The 17,592-nt window shown below is 39.7% G+C and overlaps 2 protein-coding genes across 8 annotated transcripts in view; one reads left to right on the top strand and one right to left on the bottom strand.

The window, feature by feature from the left end:
- Window positions 1-7,893, top strand: part of LOC116058702 (cyclin-dependent kinase-like 5) — a 39,715-nt gene extending 31,822 nt beyond the window's left edge. For 3 of the 7 annotated variants that reach the window (XM_031311533.2, XM_036007348.1, XM_036007347.1), the window contains 9 exons: window positions 200-366; window positions 1,813-2,857; window positions 3,298-3,399; window positions 3,832-3,937; window positions 4,363-4,486; window positions 4,714-4,819; window positions 5,055-5,177; window positions 6,979-7,140; window positions 7,247-7,892. In XM_031311533.2, the coding sequence (XP_031167393.1) occupies window positions 200-366; window positions 1,813-2,857; window positions 3,298-3,399; window positions 3,832-3,937; window positions 4,363-4,486; window positions 4,714-4,819; window positions 5,055-5,177; window positions 6,979-7,140; window positions 7,247-7,606 (2,295 nt within the window). In that variant the 3' untranslated portion in view covers window positions 7,607-7,892. Of the gene's footprint in view, window positions 1-199; window positions 367-1,812; window positions 2,858-3,297; window positions 3,400-3,831; window positions 3,938-4,362; window positions 4,487-4,713; window positions 4,820-5,054; window positions 5,779-6,978; window positions 7,141-7,246 lie in introns of those variants that run through there. The other 4 variants (XM_036007349.1, XM_036007350.1, XM_031311535.2 and 1 more) reach the window with 4 other exon arrangements.
- Window positions 7,894-10,459: 2,566 nt separating this feature from the next.
- LOC116058703 (retinoschisin) lies at window positions 10,460-17,150 on the bottom strand. Its single transcript, XM_031311536.2, has 6 exons — window positions 16,962-17,150; window positions 16,543-16,568; window positions 16,217-16,457; window positions 13,787-13,928; window positions 13,007-13,202; window positions 10,460-11,178 (listed from the first exon to the last, which is right to left on the bottom strand). The coding sequence occupies exons 1-6, from the start codon at window positions 17,014-17,016 to the stop codon at window positions 11,026-11,028; spliced, it is 813 nt and encodes a 270-aa protein (XP_031167396.1). The 5' UTR covers window positions 17,017-17,150; the 3' UTR covers window positions 10,460-11,025.
- Between the last annotated feature and the right edge of the window lie 442 nt (window positions 17,151-17,592).

Genomic DNA, 17,592 nt, shown 5'->3' with positions numbered 1-17,592 from the left:
GACAAAAGCAAATGTCACAAATCATATTTCCCATAATTGTTTGACTTGTTTGGTGAATGCGAGACAATTAAATGTAGCAGCAGCCTGATTTTTATGATAATGGCGATGACTCATGATAGCATCACCGTTTGTTTGTGAAGTGTGGATGCTCGGGGTGTCTCCAAGACTCACGGGCTCCCTCTGTGTGTTTGTGCGTTAGAACCTGCTATTGCTGAACCCGACAGAACGCTTTCTCACAGAGCAGAGCCTGAACCACCACGCCTTCCAGACCCTGCGGCTGGTGGAGCGGCCCGGCCCACCCACACCTACACCTGTACGCTCCTCCAAGAGAAAACCTCACCATGGAGACAACACCACCCCCAGCAGGTCAGCAGTGAGCACTATGGCTAGTTTAAGCTTGTCAATGTCTCCCTGTTATTCAGATGGATAAGTTAAAGCGTTTTGTCTTATGCAAATGTGACCGGTTGTTTTCAGTCAACAAACCCTTAAGGACCATTATCTGCATTATCCATAGCAGTCATGACATTTTTGCAGAATGTATCGCCCTTTGTTAGATGATTCAGACTTTTTCTGTTTGGTTATAAAAAACAACCTATAAATAACACACTTTTCGTTCACCAAAAAAACAAACACACAAGAAGACCCAAGACTCAATCCAACATGAAACACACAGAAACACAAAATGAAACAAAGTAAAACAAACTATAGTAAGATATTTAAACTCATTAAATATCTTATTTATATAGTGATCCTGGCCTGCCACATCCTGGTAACAACGACTGCTGTGTCCCTGCTACATTAATTACAGTAGATACAGTATTACTCATTATACAAATGGAAATTGTTGACTAAAATACAGTCACCCATCCCTGCTCTTTCCATTTCATTAAATAAAAGGTTTTTTACACCTGTTTTTAAAAATTAGTAATTAGATTTCACGTCATCTGGTAAGCTGTTTAAAATTTTATCTCCCACACATTGAAATGATATAGATCCTAAAGAGCCGTATCTATCAATTTTGACTACGCCTAGGATTACACCTATGCTGGTCTCTAGTGCACTCAAACACCTGTAAATAGCCTGGTGCCTGGCCACTTAAGCATTTATAAACATGACCTGCTGCTAGATACTGAATCCTGTAAGCAATGTATCCATTTCCTATACTTAATTTGGTTCTTTCATTGTAATCAATGGTATGATGTACAGCATCATCTTACTTTGTACAATTTATAAGCAGTACTGTTGTTGCTTATAAAGACCATAGTAATATAAATTACATGCATAGTCAGTTATTGATTGTATCATTGCCAACATAACATTTTCTTGTTACTAACATAAAGAAAACTTTTTTTCTATTTAAAAAATGTAAGGATGCACTAGACTTATTTTACTCTACTGCAGGGGACATTAAGAAATCTGGTTTGAGCAAGTTTAGTATTTACTATTTGGGGCAAAAGATGTATTGAGAGTCTATTGTCCACTAGTCATGTACTTAATTTCAACATTTCAGAGACACATTTTTAACTCACTAACAATGCTGAATTGTCAGCATACAGAAATAGCTCACAATCAACTGCAGATGTAATATCATTTACATATAGTATAGTAGAGAAGTAGTAGTAGTAGTTTTAGTGGTCCAAAGGTGTATCCCTGTGGAACCCCACATGGGACTACTCCTGGATCTGATAAGGTGCCATTAATATACTAACTGAATATGAATACCTATCACAACAAATAGCTTCCAATTGAATTAAATGTAAAGTTTCATGACCAGTATGTTGATGTAGGTCCTTTCTCTCTGCTCTTGCTCAGGAGCCATGGGGGAAAGAGCTCAGGAAGCCACCGCTCCAGCAGCAGAGAATGCTCTAGCTTGCCCCGGCACGAAGACCCCCACCCCAGCAACGACAGCTTTCTCAACGGCAACATGCCTGCAGCGATCAACCTCAGTCCCACCCTGCATCCCAAGAACTATCAGCCGCAGATCTTCAACCACTCCACGTCGTGCACCGTGGACCTGGCCAGCAGCAACCTGCCTCATCTGCTCAGCCCTGGCGAAGTCAAGAGCAAGGGCGACTTCGACATGAACCTGGGGTCCAAGGTGTCCGATGGCCCCGGAGCCAAGTACCTCAAATCCAATTTCCGCTCACAGCAGAACCGCCATTCTTTTGTTGAGGGGAAGACCAACACGCTTCAATCAGGGGAGAAACACAGTCGACACAGCTACATGGAGTCCCACAGCTCCACGCCCTCCTCCTCCAAGTTTGCTTACCTTAACTTGTCCAAAAGTTATGGCACACTTAGCGATGCCAAGTCAGTGGGGAACTTAAATGATGTGCATCTTTATGCCGATGAGCCTACATCTCGCTATTTTCCCACGAGCTGCCTCGACCTGACAGCCCCGAGCAGCCCCGCAGCACGCCGAGCGGACAGACTGGGACCCGGCACAGCTGGCAGAGGAAGCATGCGCGCAGAAAGAGAGAGCAACACCCTGGACTCGTCCTGCAGGCGCTCCTCCACCCGTCACAAGGCTTCAGAGGAGGCCAAGTCGCCAGATGCCCTAGACCCTGGGGAAAGTGGCGTCGAAAGGAGCCATGCTCACTCTCTGTCCGCCCCACACGACCCTCTGCCTTACGGTCAGGGATACACCAGCCCTTTCTCCTCCCAGCAGCGGCCGCACCGCCACTCCATGTACGTACGGAGGGACCATCAGAGGACACACGGGGCAGAGGAGGGGCTGGTGGTGGGGCAGGGCATGCCCACAAGAGCCAGCAGCCTCCAGCTCCTGTCTCCGCAGCTGCAGCACCGCACGCTGCCTCGCCACTCTGGGGGCACTTCCAGAGAGGAAGACATCAGCAGGGTCAGTCATCAGCCCACATCCAACCTCTCTAACCTTAAGGAAAGCCTAAGCCTACATGATCTGATCCTATCAAATGCCTACACCAGGTTGTGTTGGATAACTCTGCCTCTCAGTCTCAGTTTCTACAACAATGCAGCCAGGGTTTATTCTGGTGGCGTCTGAAAATATCTGTGTTTAGGTTTTTCAGCCAGATCTTGTTAGACAGTTTCCCAGGTTTGTAGGAATGGCAGGATAAACATAACTGCAGCTTCATCCTATGGACATTGCAGGTGTTAAGAGTGTGCTTTTCTTGTTTTGATATACAGTGAATCGTGTTAACTGTATATTTATATATACTGTATATACACATATAGTATATATTGTGTGCGCAGTGTATTTGTATGTGTGCTGCTGCTGCAACGCTGAGCTCACTTCATGCTTCATCATGTCTCCATTAACAGAGCGAACAAGCACCCACTGAGGTCACCCACGGCAGACCCCCAATAAGGGACTCCACAAGGGACAACACAGCATCTTTTCACACACAGCGGCAAAAAAGCGAGGTCCGACATTCTGCCTGCACCCACCATTCCCCACCCACATCCAGTCTTCTGAGAGTGCGATTGTGGGTGGATACTGCTGTCATGAACTGCTCTCTCTCTCTCTCTCTCTCTCTCTCTCTCTCTCTCTCTCTCTCTCTCTGTCTGTCTCTGCGCATCAGATGCCTCTTCATTTTCTGTGTGTGCTTTGCTTCCTTTTAATGTGACTACTTATGATTGCACAGTCAAGCTTGTCATCCAAGCCCATTTCAGTTTAATTCTGAATACATTTATAGCCTCTACAGATGTTGTTTTTTTATTATAATGACCACTTGTAAATCAATACGCCATCTCTTTTTTTCTCTCAGGTAAATAAAAATATCAGCTCAGATAGAGAGGCATGCAAAGCAGTTGGCCTTTTGTTTTTATGTGACTGGATCTTCTGTTGTGACTCAGGTTGGCTTATACCATGACCAGCAAACAGAAGACGGGGGCTCTTCTAAAGAGAACCGCAACATCTACAGTGAATCCATGCCTAGGAGGGTGGGCAGCTTCTACAGAGGTTGGTTTAGTCAGTCTGGCCGTGTCGTTCTTTCACTACACTGTGGAGACCAAAATGTAAATACAGATTTAAGCATCAGACACTTACAGCACACAGTGTCTTTTTCAATAGTAAGACAAAGGGACACCACCGTATCAAATTCTACTCAGTGGTTTTGATGAACGGAAGTTGATGCTCTATTGTTGTCTATAATTTCAGTTCTTAGCTGCAGATTACTAAAAAACACCACAGTCCTCCGCTACACTCACTGTCTTCTTTTATTCATGTCAACATTAAACATTAAATTTAGTTTTATTTGAATTTAAATATATACTGTGCATTATCTGCCACAGTTTGCTTTGCAATAGTTGGGATAGATTGAAAAAATAGAAACCGAATTTGTTTGTTTTACTTTGAATGAACTTTTTTTGTTGTTTGTTGAACAGTCCCTTCTCCCCGGCCAGACAACTCCTTCCACGATAGCAGGGGTCAGAGCCGGGGCTCTGGCCTGTCCGGAGACGGCAGCAATTTGACGAACCACTCCAAACGTCAGCCGGCATTTGACCCCTGGTAATGATCTCTCCTGACTACAGCTACAACAGAACATAGTTTTTTGTGTAAAAAAGAATATCTCCTTGACAGCAACACAACTTTGTTCATGCTCTGGGAAACAATTTTATGGCGGATTAAATCTCACACTGGTCACAGAAATGGCCAGGTCTCATTTGGAGTTGAAACGATGGTGTTACATTTTTAGTTGGTACATCACGCTCAGTGGCCTTTTGTTTTATTTTCAGGACTGGCCCAGATACTGTAGTACTGAACCCCTCTGAGCCATCCAAAGAAAAGGAGAAGCAGGGTTTCTTCAGAGCAATAAAGAAGAAAAAGAAAAAATCTCAAATGGTAACTTGTGTGTCGAGTACTTCTGCGGATGTAAGCCACATCTGGATGCACTATTCCATGCATATGTTCTGCGATGTCAATACCTTGTTTGTGAAGCTGTCTGTCTACATACTATATCTCCTCCTCTGCTTTTCAAATGGTTAATGCTTTGGCCTTATTACAGACATAAATACAAGCATTTCTTCTTGTTGTCATGTGCATCATGTGCCACCAGTCATGTGCCTCTATATTACAGATGCAAGTCCCTGAGGGAAGGCCTCCTGTCATCAAGAAATGTCTTTTCCCTCTGTTTAGCCCAAAGAATAACATAAAGCATAGTTCCTCTGTGCGAGTCCTCCCTGTAGTGTCCTCTCCCATGGTACATGCTGTTTTACACTCTCCTACTCACCTCATAACTCCATCTGACATCGCATGCATTAACAACAATAATTCAGACTGGTTCAGTGATTCAATTTAAGTTTATTTTCAGTGGTTTTCTTTGATCATTTTATGAGTTTATGGTGAAAATTCATTCACTAATAAGGAGTTGTCAACACAAACCAGTCAGATCCATCTGTGTGGGTACAGTATCAGTACAACTCTTATCAGTAATTGAAAATTAGGCAATAAAGTGCCTGTTTTGAATGTTCACATTATTGATATTTGATCATTTCGTAAAAGTGGATCTTACTTTTGGAATTTTGAATTTAATGAAACGCAGGGCTGTTCACAAGTCTTTTTTTCCCCAGTTAAATGAATGGATCTGGCTAGTCGTTTTTGTGTTCAGTCCATGTGATTGTAATGAGTGGCCACTGATTTCAGACACAGCCCTAACAGCATGTCTCTGGTTATGAGCTGAGGATGATTGGGAGCACTCTGGCTTTGGTTAGGCTCATGAGATTTGAGGAGTCTGTGTGCCTGGTTACACTCACATGCAGTGGTGGAATGTAACTAAGTACATTTACTCAAGTACTGTAAGTCAAGTACAAATTTGAAGTACTTGTACTTTACTTGTTTACTTTACTTCTACTCCGCTACATTTCAGAGAGAAATATTGTACTTTTTACTCCACTACATTCATCTGACAGCTTTAGTTACTAGTTACTTTACACATTAAGATTTTTGCACACAAAACACATGTAGTTTATAAAGTACGATGTTTTATTATAAATTAAACTACTCAACAGTATATAGGCCTACAAGTCCAGCTGAAATGATTAGACCACTAATCACTTAGTTGAGTGACAGAACTGTTTGGATCGTTTCCAGTTTCTAAAATGTGAGGATTTTTCTGCATTGAGTACTTTTACTTACTTTTACTTTACTTAGGTAAAGGATATGAATATGTCTTCCACCACTGCTCACTTGAAGCTTTATTTCTTACCAACATCACACAGGCGCATTTGATCAACTTCTCTGCTTCTCTCAAAGTGAATTTTAACCGGGCCATGACTTGATTAGTATTATGCAGCATAGATCAGGAGGGAGGAGGAACCAAAAGATTTGATAAATATAAAAGCGAGCACATTTTGACTTGTTAAGCTGACTGCCAGTGGCAGTAATGGTTCAGCATGAAACGGGTGTTTAATACTCTTTCTTCCCCTCACATTTCTATTTATATGTGACAGTCTGTTCAGATGCTGACAGGGGGTTAGTGCTGATGACAGAGCACAAATAAATGCAATCTGGCCAGAAGGAATCACGCAGTCAGACTCCGAGTTGGTGGAAAATAGTGTTTGCTGCATAAAGAGTAGATCATTTGAAAATACTAAGGCTTCAGGTATGGCATGGTATGGTATACATGTAAATATCTACAATCACCCAAAAAACGTTATCAATCATTAACAATAGGAGTCGTCTCTTCTCTTCCTCTGATCAGTGAATGCTTAGGGTTGCTGGCACCAGATGCATGTTTTTTTTTTTTTATGACTTCACTGCACTTGAGACAAAACAAGGCCTATTACCAAAAATAACCAAAAATAACTTCAGACTTATGTCCATGGTATGTTAACACATGTAAAGGATAACATGACACACACAAATATGTTTTTCTCTGCTCATTTTTAAGGTTTTAATAGCACATTCTGTGTGTCTCTTGTTGTCCTTTATATTGTGTGGACCCACCATGGTCAAATTGTTAGTTTAGAAATGAAATGATATTTACACCCAATGTGTCAAAGGTTCCAAGTGAAGGGGTGGATACAGTCATCCAGAAGTCCTCCAGGTCCTCCGGTCACCAGAGCAGCCGCCACAGGACCCGCGACAAGAGCAGAGACCGGGACCAAGACCGAGACAGGGATAAGGACTGGCCGCCTGAGAAACTCTCTGATTCACACTCTCCGGTAAGTCTCAAAGAAAAAAATAAAAGTGTTTTTTTGTTTTGAAATGTTTTTTTGTTTTTTGTTTTAAATATGCCGGCCATGTGAAATGTGCCATGTCCCTTTTCAGAGTCAGCCACTGAAGTCTCTGCGCAAACTCCTGCACCTTTCATCCTCGTCCTCCAACCAGACTGCACAGTCTGATATGCGCTACCAGCAGCTGCCTAACCCAGCCTCTGCTCAAGGTGGTTTCACAGAAAGCCGTGGTCACTCAGGGGTCAGTACGCCCCAGCTGAAGAGCCGACAGACAGCCTACCCCCTTCCCGGACAGCTGGAATCTGGCTGGCACACATCAGCCCTGGGTCGCCCGGATGGAAACCCCTACCCGGAGCAAATGAGCATCAAGGGAGGCCAGAATGGCCACGGCTTCGGACGCCCCTCCAGGTCTCGTATGCCAAACCTCAACGACCTGAAAGAGACGGCTCTGTGATCTCCCATCACCCTACAGCGCTCAGATCCACTTCAGACTCCTCCGTTTCCCCTCTGTTGCTCCTACACGTCCCTTGCGTAACAATACACCTGCTGACTGCACACACACACACACACACACACACACACACACACACACATGAACACACAGATACCAAACCTTCATTTTGAAACACTGCTTGTCTCCACTTTTTTTTTTAAAGCTTCCATGTTTGATAGACTTTATATTATTACTTCTGTAATTCTGATTATAATTTATATTATAAAGTAAATATATTACAAATTTAAAAAAAAATAAATATATATATATATATATATATATATATATATATATATATATATATATATATATAAATATAAATGGATAGATGAAGTGTAGATTTTAAGTGTAAGTATTTTTGTTTCTATTCAATATAGAAATATAGTACATTTTACAGCGTAGTATTTCCTTAAGACTATTTAAGGCATTCTAAACAAATAAAGTTTTATCAGTTGTTACAATGGAGATTGGTAACATCAGTAACTTTACAGTGTGTTCATCTCACCCAGGATTGTAACTCTTCTTCCAAGCCGTCTTGCTTTTGAATGTGTCTGTTATACTGGTTACAGATGCTCAAATGTGCAACTGCAAGTCAAAGCAGTCTTGACATTGAAAATATAGCTGCAATGCATTTTTTTCTGAGTTGGCACTGACAATCTTTAAAGCTTAGATCTATTTGTTCTTTTATTAGGATATTTAGGTTTTTATGTCTTTTGTAAAGCAGCCATTTTAGACACTATGGTGCCATAAACTGACAAAAACCCTAACCTACAACGCCCTCTGTAGGAGATAATGAAGCACTGCATCTACTGTTTTCTGACCATGAACTAACATTTAATTATGTTAGTTCATTCATCATTTTCATATATCTTTTGAACAATATGTTATACAATAAAAACTATGGTTGCACCGAAATCATTACAAATAGAACACATAATAACTGTTCCTTGTACAGACTATACTGACGATCCTTTTGGTAGTAATGTAATCTAAAATTATTTACTGAAATGTTTATTTATGTAAATGTGTTGAAGCACCCTTATGGATGAATTATACAGTAGTTCAAATCTTGATACTTTGCCCTGCAAACTTCAAGGATCAAGTTAAAGGATAAAGTTGATAATGAAGGATGTGATTCACTCTAATAACTTCCCTCACTACCAGGATGCAATTAAGTCTGTTTGTTGCCCATTTCTTACTTAAAGATTTTACATAAGCAACGTCCAAGTGGTTCTACTTGTTTGTTTCTATCTGTTAAATACATGTATAAATACATCCAAAATATTATATAAAGTTTAACTGCTGTGAAAATGTGATTTATACAACATTTTTGCAAGTTGTATTCCCCTAATCATTGTTAGAAAGTAATTTTTACAGCAGCTAGAGGAACACAAAAGCCATTCTGGGTGTACAAGTGCAGTGGTTCCCAACCCAGACAAACTCAAATACACCATCAACACCACCAGTCCATCATGTTCCAGGAGTGGCAGAAGCTGGGCGTTTCAACCAGTTATCTATTTCTTTAGTTTAAGCTAACTATTTCAACTGTTTATCCATTACTTTTAGCTAACTATTTCAAACATGTATCTGTTACTTTTAGCTAACTCAAATGTTTATTCATTACTTTAGCTATTTTAAACTGTTTATCCATTACTTTAGCTATTTTAAACTGTTTATCCATTACTTTCAAATTATTATTTTAACCATGTATTCATTAGCCTACTTTTAGCTAACTATTTCAAACATCTATCTATTACTAACTTACTAACTACAAGCACTCAACTGTATTCATTACTTCTGGCTAACTATTTCAACTGTTAGTCAGTCATCAACTGTTCATTCACTGCTATTTCAATCATTTTGCCACTACTTTTAGCCATGCTTTTAGCTAACTAGTTTAACTGTATCCATTTTTTTTTTTTTTTAGCTTTTTCACTTTACTTTTGTGCTAGCTAACTATTAACGTTACTACAGTTTGTTTTAGCTTACTAATTCATTTCACTTCTTTTTTTTTTTTTTAGCTTTTTCACAATTTGTTCATTACTTTTGCTCTAGCGAACTGTTTATCGATTAAGTTGAGCTAACTATTTGAACCATGCATCCATTGCTTTGAGCTAACTGTTTAGACATTTCTGCTCGCTTGCTAACTTTTCACACACTCTCAATCGCAACACCTAACCAATGATCAGGTAAAATTATTCAGCTACTCTGAAGTCTTTCCATGTAACCCCTTGCAACTGCAGAAGTACCCCCTGGGCTACATGTACCCCTGGTTGGGAATCACTGTAGTGTATTTTTATCTCATTGCAAATATTAAGCCACTTTGGACCAGCTTATAAAAAATCTTAATACAGAACCACAGTGGGGGCAGATGCTCTGTACTGTAACATTGTTTTCTGTCTGGGATAAAGTGCCATGAAAGTAGCTTGGCAGAAATAAATCCTAAGCTTTTAAATGATGCACTTTGAAGAGACTGTATGGCTCAGCAATATTGCCCTGACTCTGTAAATTCTTCCCCACTTCATGTTCATCATGTGCATAGTGTGTGAAGACTAAAACACAGAGCCTGAGGCTTACACATTAACACTCTGTCCAAACATGACCGTATCGTATTGTGTATTGTGCATCTATAAGGACCGTGCACACTCTGTACTTGACACAATACATTTCTCTCTTTGGATTACTGTTTTGCTGAAGAAGCACTGTGTATTATATTAATACTGATGTGTGACTACTTGTTTGGTAATATTTATAACAGGAGATTTTCATCAACTGTTTAAATGAAATCAAGTATTGTATTTGTGATTTTATTACAGACACAAATTAGTAGCATAGTCAGTGTTAATCTGCTTTTTTTTTAACAGAGCATTTACTGTACATGAGAGCATAAACCCACAAATGAATGCTTACAAATTTTAGAATATTCATGTTTACATATGTAACAGTAAATCTCAAATAAAACAAACTACTTTGATTTGAATATTTACCTGTAGAATCTTCTTTGTAAGTGTGTGAAAGAGTGAGAAAGTTCATGAATAAGTAATTCGGTGTAAAGTAATTTTTTTTTTTTTACTCCTGTAGCTTTATTGAAGAACAGGCCTTTAAATTGCATTTTAAACTGAAATCCCCTGTATGTGTCCAATGTCCTATTTACATATTAAAACAATTAATTCATACAGACTTTAAGACATAGATAAATAGTGCATCAAACATGTCCACCTTCCCAAACTTAGTTTGCTTTGAGCCTCATTAAAGAGAGGAAGGTCGTAACAAAGTAACATGATGGATCTTTTTAGTGCTGGACCAATGTCCCCCTTTTGGCAAGCGGCAGGTTGGCAGGGGAAGGATGGACAGTGATTAAAAAGCAGCCTGAGCACACTTTAGGAACACTTGTTCATGCACATCAGCAGCTCCATCCTTATGGCGATGCGGGTGTGCCAGCCCAGCGGCAGCAGGCGGATGTAGCGAGCTACGATGGGTGGGCGCAGCAGGTTCTGTACCGTGGAGGTGCGGTCAGAGTTCCCATAGAAGACCTGATGAGTAGAAAGTAGACTGCATGTCACGATTCACTAGATCACTTAATCATCATGTCTTCATTCTTCTTTTGGATCAATTTACTCAGTGACAAGAGGTTAGACCAAGATAGGACTAGATAGGAAACCCATTTTTTGCACCATTCAAGAGCAGAAATTAATTCATATTTATATATTAAAACATGTGGATCCCATATGATGTTTTTAGGCTTATAAGATTGATTGGATTGGTTATTTATTCAGTATGTCTTTCCATCAATTAGAAATTCTGTGCTCATGACTTTCATTTGTAAAATTGCTGTGGACAAAGCCAAGCAGAAGTGAAAACAAAAGTCCAGGTTATGGCTGAAACTAACTATAATTTTCATTATTAATTATGTTCTTGATTAATTAATTATTCGTTTGATCTATATAATGTCAGAAAATAGTTTTTAAAAAAAAGTCCTATTACAGTTTCCTTAAGCCAAAAGTGACTTTTTCAAATGTCATTGTTTTCAACCAAGAGTAGTCCAAACTCCAAAGATAACAGAAAAGCAGCAAACATCTGGAACCGAAGAATGTCAGATTTTAGTGCTCCAAAAAAATGACCAACCATTTCAGCTCTGGTCCACATTCCAAAAAAAGCCATGCTAAGCTCGCTAGCCCTATAGCATACAGCATTTTCATCAGTTTATAACATTTACAAATACACGCTGGGATCATTGTACGTTGAATCCCAGTATTGAGGTGAGCGAGCTTACTTAATTCAGCATTAAGTGCTAACAGAAGGAAATATAACTGAGTCTGTTTGTTGAAGGTATGGTTGATTTAAATCAACAGCTTTCAACTGGTCTTATTGTAAAACTTATTTTTATTTGTATATGTCACATTAACTCTCCCTGATGCTGAAATGCAGAGAAACTGTTAGCTTAGTGTGTGGCGAGTTGGGACATTGATCTCCTGGACAAAGCAGGTATTGTGAGGTTGTCCATTGCTGTATTCAGTGGTAGAATGTAACTAAGTACATTTACTCAAGTATTGTAATTAAGTACACATTTCAGGTACTTGTACTTTACTTGAGCCTTTTCTTTTCATGCCACTTTCTACTTCTACTCAACTATTTCAGAGAGAAATATTGTACTTTTTACTCCACTACATTCATCTGACAGCTTTAGTTACTAGTTACTTTACACATTAAGATTTATGCACGTGTGTGCACATTATGTACACATAAAATATGATGTTTTATTATGAATTAAACTACCCAACAATATATAGACCTACATGTACAACTGAAATGATTAGACCATCAAACACTTAGTTGTTGTTTCTAAAATGTGAGGATTTTTCTGCATCAAGTACCTTTACTTTTAATACTTGAAGTACATTTTCCTGATGATACTTACATACTTTAACTTAGGTAACATTTTCAATGCAGGACTTTTACTTGTAACCAAGTATTTTTACAGTGGGGTATTAGTACTTTTACTTAAGTAAAGGATCTGAATACTTCTTCCACCACTGGCTGTATTCCCTTAAAGTGGCTTGGTCAAATGATCCATGTGTGTGTGTGTGTGTGTGTGTGTGTGTGTGTGTGTGTGTGTGCTGCCACAGAAACAAGTCTGTTTAGTGTCTAAGACTTTCAGAGAATTTGTCATTTGATAGACTGTCATTCTCACATATATGGTCCTATTTACTGTAACTACTGTTGACAAAGGCAAGTCATACTGTATTAATAAAGTCCGACAAGATTCACAAACCTATTTACATCATTTGTTGCATAAAGAGATTTTTGTTTAAACACCGTCCATAGCCCTACACTACACTGACTACTATTTGGTGTGCTTACCCTGTTGTTCCCTGTCTGGTCTTTGTAATAGATCCAGTTGAGAGTTTCCACAGTGCGATACTGGATGCTGTATTTAGTAATCCACTCATCAGCATCGCAGCGGCCCTGGGTGAGGATGCCAGACACCACACCCACCTCCATCAGGTCAATCTGGATCCACTGATGCGGGTCGTTAAACTTGGAGAGCCATGCACACCTAACAAAAATCAACATACATGCTTGTAAGTAGGTTGGTAGGTAGGTAGATAGATACTTTATTGATCCCCAAGGGGAAATTCAAGATCCCAGTAGCTTAAAGACATCACACACAACATACACATACATCATAAACAGGATGATAAAATAACAAATCCACATGAATAATATGGACAATAAAAGAAAAGATACTAAATAAAAAATCCACATGAATGTACCAAGGGATGTATAAGCATGAGAGGCTTGCAGTGACAGGGCAGGGACTGACCCTGTGATTGTGGGTGTCATGGTGGTAGTGCAAATAAGTCCAATAGTGCAAGGATAAAGTCTAGAGACCAGCATTAAATATGGACAATATAAGACAATAATGTAGCCATAGTAATATAAAAACTATAGCAGTGCAAGGATAAAGCTTAAATAAGAGAGCATTAAATATGGGCATTATAAGGGAATAAAGTAGACAGTAGGATAGACACAAATCAACAGTCAATATTAGAGGTTTGAAGTAATAGGGTAACAGCCATTGTTCAAGTATTATTATGCACAATAACGAGCAATAAGAAGAACAAGGTTGTCATGACATACCCAAAGCCTTGGTTGTTGAGGCGAGCATTGCTGGGCATCCAGGAGGAGTACCATCCCATGTACTGGTCCTGATTGGAGCAGCTGATCTGCTCTGATGTCACAGATCCAGATTCAAAGCCCAGAGCTCGGTGGTAAGGGCATTCTGTGGAGGGCAGACGTACGCTTTACTGTGGCATCAAAAGGTTTTCATTTGTAGGATTCTTAATAAATGAAGAGACTTTTTTAAGACTTTTAACTGGTAATGTTAACTCTTGTGTTGTCTTCCTATCGACCGTGCAACTTGTTGTCCTTCCAGGTCAAAAACGTACACTTTTTTGGCGCTTTTTTCAATGTTTTTGGTGCTTTTTCCTGTGCTTACCACTTTTTTTTTAAACCAATCATTCATATGAAATTATATCTAACTTTTAAGTTAACAAGCCGAAATTATAAATTATTTTGACTAACAGTTAACATCAGAGGAACGTATGTTTAGTGTGTAAGTTTAGTCAGGATACTGTTTAAAAACCATTACAATTGTTTTTTTCAAATGCTATAAAATTGAATAAAACACCCCAAATTCAATAAAAGTAGTGAATTTATCATTCATTTTACTTGTGAAGCGTGTTGTATGGGACCATCCATGTTATTTTTGTGAAATTAGGTTGAAAACAAAAATGGGTCAAATTTGACCCGAGGACAACAGTAGGGTTAAACTTGCCTCATTCATTTATTCATTCAACCTTTACGTATACTCGAAAGATCATCGAGGGGCAGCCCTCATTTACAATGACATCGAGTCACAAAGACAGAGAAAACAACACAGAAAAGGAAGCAACACCATCCTGAGAACATAGAAAGGCACCAAAACTTCAAAATGAAAAAAAACATTTGGGACAACCAGGATGCAAAAGAAATACAACAAATGTAAAGCAATTACAAGTAGGAGCCTGGATGTCCAAAATCAGACTCAAAAAACACAACCGGGTCTAATATACAGTTTAATGTCCAAGTAACATTTGAATGGTATCATGATTTTATTCTCTAATAAAGTATTCTGAGCAGCCTTCCTGTTTGTGGTGATGTAGTTTACACTAAGCTCTGTATGGCGAAGGATTGTGTGATAAGGTGGAAGAAGATGATCGGGAAGTCATCTGATGCGTGCTGCTTTGCCCGGTATCGTGCTGTTAGGTGAAGGGAACGACCTATTTTGGGCTCCCTAATCTGCTCATCACATTCCCGCACAGGTAATGAGATTATCTCACAGCATTTGCTATTCCAGGCCTCTTCCTCACAGTTGTTCATTTCTTAAACCCAAACTGTTATCATCTCTGTTACAGATCCAAGCCCTTTAGGTAAGAACATGGTTGAAAGTGGTCAAGATCAGAGTAGATGGTGATTGTGCGCCCCTGCAGAGATGCAGAGACTGAGCCGAGATTAGATTGAGCGCATGTAAAGACACACAGCCAGCTACCATCAGCTGTGTGATCCATCACACCAGCTCTGTGTGCCCAAGACACCTAAACAAATCCACAGGATACAATGCTGCCCACCATCAATCTTCACATATATGATGTTCCCTACCATGTCATTGTCCTTCACATAAATGTGTATCCCAGTTTGAACAGACGGCATCACATCACTCCACTCCAAGCTTCACATAACTGGCTCCCTGTCCGTTTTAGAATTGATTTTAAGATTTGACTGTGATTTTAAGATTTGACCCATACGAGCATGTTCGCAGCCTTAGATCCTTGAGCGGGGCCCTTCTAACCGTTCCAGAGTCTTCTCCACTTGGATGCCTCGGCTTTGGAACAAGCTGCCCGTGGAGATAAGGCTTGCTGAATCAGTGACTTCTTTTAAATCCCTTCTTAAAACCCATTTTTTAGACTTGATTTCATGTGATGTTGTCTTTTTTATTGTCTTTTTACCCTATCATCTGTTAATTTCATTTTGCTTATTCATTTGTCATTTTTACTGTCCTTTGAAAGTGTCCCATCTTCTATTTTCACTATTGTGTGATGTTAAATGATGTGTATATATGCGTGTGTGTATTGAGCTGTATGTGCTTCTGTCAAAGCACTTTGTAAACTATTGTTTTTAAAGGTGCTATACAAATAAACTTTATTATATATTATATTATATATTTCTTTGCAGATTCTGCACTCAATCCATTCAGCCTCCTTTTTCTTATGTTAAACAGCTATTTGTATATATTTGTTTCTGTATTTATTGTTTATTTCATATTAATGTTTAATATATTTGTTTGTTATGTATGCACCTTTCACCAAGGCAAATTCCTCATAAGCGTAACTTACTGTGGCAGTATACTTTTTTCTGATATTATTATATCCCCATTTATCACCTTTTTAAACGTAGTGGCCTGGTTTATAACAGCATTCAACATCCTCGTGAGTGAGGGGGACTACAAGTCAACACGGGTGGAGTCCTCACCTGGCATGCAGTTCTGTGGGTGAGCCTGAGGTGGCGGCGGCAGCAGTGAGGTCGGCAGGACAGTTGGGATGACAGTGGGGATACGTGTCGGTGAATCAGCAGACTCACAGTCACAGGTGCAGGCTTTTGTGTTTGATGTCCATGTCGCTATCACCTGCTGGTCCTCCTCCTGCAGCTCCTCCTCCGGGACAGCCTCCTCCTCCGGGACAGCCTCCTCCTCCTCCGGGACAGCCTCGTCCTCCTGAAGGACACACGTGGACGAGTTTAACAAGAGGTTCAAGTCACACTTCAAACTTCTTTCAGGTGGTTTATTATTAGACTCTTACCTCCTGTGAGTGGACAGCGATCAGGGCTGTGCCACGTCAATAGATGCGTAAAACGAAGAAGCAGAGTAAATAACTAACTCAAGCTACAAAATAACTCAAATGAATACTTATTAACACAAAGGAACGTTTTGCAGGTACATTCACGTGACTAGCATGACGATGAACATGACAAATATCTCTAATTAGTCTGCATGATTTGTGTATATGTGACCAGAAGGAACCTGAGAAAAAACACACAATATAGAAGAAAAAAATTAACAAACAAACAATTAACTGCTCATTGGCCACTATGAACATGGTTACAAAAAGACACTACAACCAAGGCAGACATTGAGTATATTCCTGTTTTTTTAGGGCAGACAGAGTGCATTATGATTTATAGCCTATAATATCCCTCATGCAGGAGCACAGTGACTTACCCTGAGATAGAAGCAGGAGGAACAGCACAGCAGCACATCGAGCAGTGACCTCCATCTTCCTCTTCAGTTGTGCTGGAATGCGATGAGTGTGTGATACCCAACGCTATAGTAGATAGGATTACTGTAATCCACAGGCCTGTAATGGCCTTATCTAATACTTTTTATTGGCCCTTAGACACCTCCCTTAGGCTTGTCTATTGTACTGCACCTGTGGCGAATACCATCACTTCATAAATCATTCTTTATGGCAGTGGTGTCTTCCAGGTCAATAACATCACCTGTCATTATAACCTGCTCATTATAACCTGTTTGAATACACAGATGACATGTTAGACATGGTCTAGGCAAAGACTCAATTCACAACAATCACAGATGAGCCAATGTTAAAATTTCAAAACATCATGCAAGGGATGTCCTAGTGTCCTATGTTTCCTGTCTGTACCTCACCTGTCACCATCTGATAAAAAAGGCAAAATGCCCCCCCAATAAACTTGAAAGAATATCATGCAAGACTGTGTCCACCTGCAACAGGTGCCACTTTACAGTGTAAGTGTACTTTTTTGGGTACATTTTGGGAAACAGCCTTGTTCAAACATACTGTTTATGCCAAACAGTATGTTTGAACAAGGCT

Source organism: Sander lucioperca, chromosome 11 (genome assembly GCF_008315115.2).
Source record: "Sander lucioperca isolate FBNREF2018 chromosome 11, SLUC_FBN_1.2, whole genome shotgun sequence".
NCBI classification, from domain to species: Eukaryota; Metazoa; Chordata; class Actinopteri; order Perciformes; family Percidae; genus Sander; species Sander lucioperca.
The sequence above is the reverse complement of the archived record's forward strand: the minus strand, read 5'-3'. Positions and strand labels throughout refer to the sequence as shown.